This window comes from Bos taurus, chromosome 28, assembly GCF_002263795.3.
Source record: "Bos taurus isolate L1 Dominette 01449 registration number 42190680 breed Hereford chromosome 28, ARS-UCD2.0, whole genome shotgun sequence".
Classification (NCBI taxonomy): Eukaryota; Metazoa; Chordata; class Mammalia; order Artiodactyla; family Bovidae; genus Bos; species Bos taurus.
In genome coordinates, this window is record NC_037355.1 from 27,850,572 (window position 1) to 27,857,418 (window position 6,847).

Genomic DNA, 6,847 nt, shown 5'->3' on the forward strand with positions numbered 1-6,847 from the left:
ATGGATAAAGGCAGAGGGAGGGAGGCAGAGACAGAATTCTGGGAAGCCAAATGGCTTTCTCAGAGCCTGACTGTGATGGTCTGGCCCGAGACTCTCAACACTTCACGCCTGTAGGTGGTTCTGTAGGTGGTTTTAGGACACAAAGAAGGTCAGACGAGTGTAGCCCAGACATTCTGTCTCTGTGGGCAGCCCCCTCTCCTGTAAGCCCCAAGGCAGCCCCACATGGTGGGTGGGATCCCTCCACTTTTCAGGAGACATAAAGAGACTTGCCCAAGTCCCTGTGGCCGAGAAGAGATGGGCCTGGGCCTTCTGCCTCCCGCTTCACCACCCTTCTGTTCGGCGGGGGGGGCGAAGGTTCAGGTTCAGGGGAGATGATGCCCTAATAGGGCTGTTTAGAAACACTGAAAGGCCCTTGAAGTTAAGAGCTGGGCTTTGGAGTAGGCTTCCCAAATCTACCACTGATGTGCTGGGTGACTTGAAGCACCCTGTTTAACCACTCTGGGCCCGTGAAATGGGGATCAGAACAGTACCTGGCTGGCCATGTTGTGGGGATCCAATCAGACATATGTATAAGCAAGCTGGCACTCGGACTGCAGGAAATACACAGCAAGTGATGTACTCATGACGTGTGTGTCTGTCACAAGGGTTTCTACATGAGAGACAGTGGGATCCCATAGCAAGGGGTTAGCCTGATCCCATCAAAGAAGACAGGGCTATTTGTCAAGACTCCAGAACGGTTCACCTTGGCCATGCCCTGAAGCCCCGCTGTGCTTCAGTTTCTTCATCTATAAAAGGAGATTAAGGTTCCAGGGAGCATTCTCTCTCTCTAACAGAACCTTCTCCCCAAACCCCCAGCAGGGGGAGCTGCAATCCAGGAAACTGCAGCCACTCCCTGAGGAGGAGTCCCTCCCAAATAGGAGGGTGGAGCCTCCAGACAGGTTCTCCTCTAGACTCACAGACAAGAGAGGGAGGAAACACCCAACAGCACAGCTTCTGAGTTTATGGAGGAACTGGCTCAGAGTCATGTGAAGATGGTTGGAGGAACTGGGAGTGTTTAACTGGGAAACTGTCTTTAGATACAGAAAGGGAAATGGAAGTCACTCAGTCCTGTCCGACTCCCTGCGACCCCATGGACTGCAGCCTACCAGGGTCCTCTGTCCATGGGATTTTCCCGGCAAGAGTACTGGAGTGGGTTGCCATTTCCTTCTCCAGAAAGAGGGCTCTAACTTAAGCTGTGCAGTTCCCCAGATCCCCTCTACAACCTCAGATAATAATGATTTCTGCTGAATGTGCAGAAGAACTTTCCCCAGGGATTAGAGCTGTGCAGATAAATTAGAAGTAGCAAGTCCCCCAGTGAGGAAACCGTTCAATCTGAGTCTGGATACTCTCTTCTTGTCCGGCTTATTGGATGTAAATTAGACCAGGTGACACTAACATTGACTTTCCATCTTGAGCCATGCCGTGCTGTGCTGAGTCCCTTCAGTCGTGTCCAGCTCTGCAACGCTATAGGCTGTAGCCCACAGGCTACTCTGTCCACGGGATTTCTCAGGCAGGAATACTGGAGTGGGTTGCCATTTCCTTCTCCAGGGGATCTTCCTGACCCAGGGATTGAACCCACGTTTCTTAAGTCTCCTGCATTGGCAGATGAGTTCTTTACCACTAGCACCACCTGGGAAATCCCCTCAATCCTGAGAGTCTTGGTTAGATCCAAAGCTCTCATTTTAACTGTTTTTGCACATTTTTCCTCAAATGTCTTGAATCTTCTTCTGTAAAACTTTCAACATATCAGAGCCCTGAGTCAGGACCTCTCTCATCGGCACTGGAGGTGCAAACGGTAAGAGCTGGGAGCAGCCTCAGGACTGAGAGAAAGCTGGCCTACGTGTGTCCTCAAATGACTTTTAACAACCAGCTGTATCATCTTATTTTTGTTGTCTTACAAATAGAAGAGACCATGGGATGGAATCCTTTTTATCAAGCATTTTGTGTCGTTGAGTTCCACATAGTTGAAGGGGTCTGAGCTGTTAACAACTGCTCCTAGCCAGCAGTGTGAGAGTCAGGGGTGAAGGAGACCCCTGAGTTTGGAGAGGGTCCTGGGCCAGCTGGAGCGAGTCTGGAAGAGCTTCCTTCTGAGGAGAGCAGGGTTTTGAAGGGAGAAGGCTGTAGACCTGGCCACTGGTTCTGGAAAGCCCCTTTCCCACCTCTCCCACCCCCAGCCCCACTTGTCGCATCTGTATACCTTTCAGCTCGGACAGGCTGACCCCCGTAAGAGCATCTGGGAGGCCGCATTGTGGATAGTGGCCTGGCCTGAGGCTCTGGGGTAGCAGCTGTGTCATTGGGAAGGAGGGGGCACTTCTCGGGGGGTGCGCATCAGTACCGGTGTCCCCACACCTCACTCCAGCGCCGCCTCTCCCCCAGGTGGTGGCCATCGACCTGGACGAGGGCCTGAACGGGCTGGTGTCCTATCGCATGCAGGTGGGCATGCCCCGCATGGACTTCGTCATCAACAGCAGCAGCGGCGTGGTGGTCACCACCGCTGAGCTGGACCGCGAGCGCATCGCCGAGTACCAGCTACGCGTGGTGGCCAGTGATGCAGGCACGCCCACCAAGAGCTCCACCAGCACGCTCACCATTCGAGGTGAGGGGGCGGCGTGCCTCCTGCTGTGCTGAGTGCAGGGCGTGGGCCCGAGGTCAATGCCAAGCTGGCTGGGAGCCCATGCCCGTCACTGCTGTCCACTGTCCGAGCAGCAAAGACTGCCTTGCAGATGGGCATCCTCTTCAGTTGGAGCCATTCGACATAGCCCTTTCATGTCTCCACCAGTTCAAAAATGCCAGCAGGGCCTTCTCTTTACCTGGTCACTGACTGCAGGGTCCCAGAGCCCAGGAGCAGTGACCTGGCCACACTGCTCAGGTCCCCCAATTTGATCCCAGCAGCATCAGAGAGGGTTTGAACAGGTGGTGGCACCCTCGGGGTTACGAGCAGGCAGGGAGGTTCAGAGCTCTTTGTCTTTGGAAGACTTCCTGTTTGCGATGTAAAGGGAAGCTTCCCTTCCTGTATTCAGGGAACGCCTGAAATTGCTGTGGAAGGGCAGCACCTGGGAAGAGGGCAGCTGGGATTCCCAGACTCCCTAAGATTTCTCACCCCCTGGGGCCCTCTCGATAACTCCCACTCTCTCCACCCTCCAGCAAGGCAGGGCCAGGCTGAGGAGGGTTACTATTGCTCACCTACTCGGACTGTATGTTTAATTTCTGGGACAAAACTTGGACGTGGACATGAACTCTTGCCAGGGGGCCAGGAGTAATCCCAGGGAAATTAGTTCAGAATGCAACAGGCAGGAGATGGGCTGTTATCTCGGATAGGCCTGGTCCTGTCCTGGCTCCTGCTGGCCTCCGTGGGATGGGGAGTGGGTAGTAGTTGGCCTGGCACAAACGTTCACCTTCCTTAATCATGACCCAAGATGATGGAGGCTAGAGAGAGCTGAACATCCACTCTCTTATTGATCCAAGGCTTGGGGGTTCCTCGTGCCAGTTTGATGACCCATGTCTGTGCCCGTGATTGACAAGGCAGATGTCCAGCCCTCTCAAAGAGGACCCCAGATTTTCGTTTTCCAAGACACAGCAGAAACCATGTCATCCCATGAGCTGATCATTTCTCCCGGTGTTACCGCAAAGAGGAGCCGAAGCAGGGTGGGGCTCATTTCACTATGAAGGTCATCCTAGGTCATCTGCCAAAGGAATGGGGGCCTGACGTGCAGAGCTGCAAAACAAATCTGTAAGGGAAATTAGACTTTGGGGGCTAGTTCTCAAAGCCAGCTACTTTCCCTGGGATAAACTGGGGACAGGCCTCCCCAAGACCCCCACCCACCATTCTCTCGCTGTGTGACTTTGGACAGGTCATTCAGTTCCTCTGAGCTTCCTCATCTATATAGTGTGCCGAATGATGGGTGCCTAGTGAGGATGACATGAGGGGCCCCTGTGGTCCTTTACAGGAAGCACTTAGCCTGGGCCTGGCACCTGGGGAGAGCGGAGGAATGTGATGACTGTCATCACAGTCGTCGTTGTCGTTGTTAGGCACATACTGGAGACTCTGGGGTTTCGGTGGCATGAGCTACAGGAGGGGGCAGAATCTCTGTTCAGCTCTGTCCTGGTCCCAGCAGCCATGGGGGCCTTTGGCCCATGACCAGCAGGTGTTGACTCCTAGGAAATGTGTTTCCTGTTGGTCTGTGGCATGAACTGCTGCCTTTGGAGCTGGCAGTTTAGGGTGGAAGCCAGGCCTAGCCCTGAGTGCCGACTCTGCCCCCAGTGCTGGATGTGAATGACGAGACGCCCACCTTCTTCCCTGCCGTGTACAATGTCTCCGTGTCGGAGGACGTGCCACGGGAGTTCCGGGTGGTCTGGCTGAACTGCACCGACAGCGACGTGGGCCTCAATGCCGAGCTCAGCTACTTCATAACAGGTGCGGCCCTGCCTCCCCGCCCCTCAGATGAGCAGCCAGCCCGGAGTGGGCTCGGGAAGCGGGGAGGAAGGGATAGGACCTCCACTGGCCATCAGCCTTTTGCCCCTGCTGGGGCCTCAAAGATTTGCTCTTGACTTTTCCCAAAGGCTTTGCACCTGGGTCCCTCTGGTCTGGCTCTCTTGGTGGGGGGAGGGCAGGGACATGCCTTCTGTACCTATTGGATGATGGGGGGGGTCTTCCTGAGGTGTATTCTAGAGGGTGGTGGAGCCAGTGACTCCTGGGGAGAAGCCTGCCCCCAACTCCACCCCACATCAGGGTAACAAAGCAGTGGCTAAAGGAATGTGGCCTAGCCCTTCCCAGGGCGCCTTTCACTCATGATGAGACTTTTCATCTGTTTAGAGACAAATAGTTTAGATATCTCTGAGTGAAATGATTTTAGCTTAAAAGTGTCGAGTGGCTACCACCTAGAGAGCTGTGGAGAAATGTTATGAGGCCACGTCCTGGCTCCACAGGAGAAAGTGAGCTGTGACCGATTAGTGATGTCTGCAACGGCAGTAGTCTTGGTAGGTGGTGGCAGACATGCTATGTATTAGCCATTCCTGGATTAGAACAGTCTACCAGCATTCTTCAGTCCATGGCCCACCTGAGAGGTGCCAGGGTGCATGGAAGAGAGCAGGGCAGTTCTTTCACATTCCTCAGCCCTCCCTTCAGCCATTTTACTGGCTCAGTCTTCGCCCCACCCCTGGCATGCCTGCAACCACATTACACACACACCAGCCTCCCTGACGCCTCTCCCCTGAGTAAAGAATCCCAGGCTACAACCCACCCCCAGCTTGCTGCTGCCCAGGTGACCTCCCAGGCCTCCACCTCTCCTTTCCAGATCCTTTCCCTCCTTCCCCTCCCTGAAAGAGGCCCCACACCTTCAGACCGGCTCCTTGCAGGTTGTTCTCAAGACTGCTCTGGAAAAGGCTGTTATCAAGACCCGACGTGGCACCAGCCATGGTTCAGCCTCCGGCATTGCTCGTGTCTTAGTTCCTCCCCTGCCCCTTGAAGCCGGATTGTGCCCCTTGTAGATGGTGCTTCAGACACTGGGAAGCAGGTATTAGAGACTCGGGGGACAGAGTGCTTTCTCCAGGGGCCAACCATGTGAGGGCAAGGGAGCAGCTGGTGGCAGCCTCCAGGGTGACTTCCCGGCGCCTCAGAGTGGCCAGTCCCTGCTGACCTGAGAGCCCCCCAGCCCTAGGCTTCTCAGATCTTAATTTTGCACATTCTGCCAGGCGCTGCACAGCATCCCAATCCAAGCTAGCACAATCCCAGTTCAGTGACGCCCTCTGCTGCCCAGAGGGCCACGCTGCCTCCCAGCTGGCCGGGAAGGGTCTCCACACTGTTCTGATGGAGTCATTTCCATGTTTGTCCTTTCCTCTCCTCTCCTCAGAGGGGAGACCATCCCCCTTCCCACCTGGCCCAGAACTCAGGAAGACTCAGTAACGCTTGTCTCCTGTCCACTTGCCTCCACTCTTTACTCCGTGTAGTCTCCGGGAGTCCCCAGTCAGAGAGCCCAAGACCACTCGGCTGACCCCAAAGTCCTCAACCACATATAAAAGCCCTGACCTTTCTAACAGACAGGCAGGGGGCAGAGTGGAGAAGGACCTGGGTTCAGGAACCAGACTTTCCAGTTGGAGTCCTACACCCCGAGTAGGTGACAGTACACCAGAGCCTCACTAAAGGACCACTTTCCTGCTCTGTGACGTAGCGACAGCGCAAATGAGATGCAGCGCCTGGTACACAGTAGGTGTTCTACCAGTGTTAGACTTAGGATTTCAGGCATTCGACCCTTCACCCAAGCCCACGTAGGCAGGCCCACGCCCTCATCAGAGCCCCCTAGGACCTGGTAGTGCTGAGTGGACAACACAGCCTTTCACCCCTGGGCCAGCCCTGTGGTGTCCTGGCTCAGAAGCCGAGCTGGGTGCCACCACCCTTTCCCTGGCTCCTGACCAGTGCTTCATTCTCTCTCCCCCGCAGGTGGAAATGTGGACGGGAAGTTCAGTGTTGGCTACCGCGATGCCACAGTGAGAACAGTGGTGAACCTGGACCGGGAGACCACAGCCACATACACGCTCGTCCTGGAGGCCATCGGTGAGCACCAGCCCACCCACCAAGCTTGCGTGGGTGCCCTTCCAGGAGCTGGCCTTGAGGCAAAGGCTGTGTGCCCTGGTGACAGTGGGAAAAGGGCATCCAGACCCTCAGCATAGCAGCATCGCCTTGCCAGCCATGAGGCTCGGCGCGTGCTGCTACGTGCAAGATGCTAAGGTGGTGTGGTGGGGGTTACATGGGGGCCAGACAGGAGACCAGCATGTAGACAAATCACTGCAAAACTAGAACAGAGCAGGAAAG

General features: G+C 55.3%; 1 protein-coding gene across 7 annotated transcripts in view; it reads left to right on the forward strand.

The window, feature by feature from the left end:
* Positions 1–6,847, forward strand: part of CDH23 (cadherin related 23) — a 460,382-nt gene that overhangs the window by 347,009 nt on the left and 106,526 nt on the right. For 6 of the 7 annotated variants that reach the window (XM_059882625.1, XM_059882626.1, XM_059882624.1 and 3 more), the window contains 3 exons: positions 2,416–2,635; positions 4,301–4,453; positions 6,476–6,589. In XM_059882625.1, coding sequence (XP_059738608.1) covers positions 2,416–2,635; positions 4,301–4,453; positions 6,476–6,589 — 487 coding nt within the window. Of the gene's footprint in view, positions 1–2,415; positions 2,636–4,300; positions 4,454–5,394; positions 5,553–6,475; positions 6,590–6,847 lie in introns of those variants that run through there. The other variant, XM_059882631.1, reaches the window with a different exon arrangement.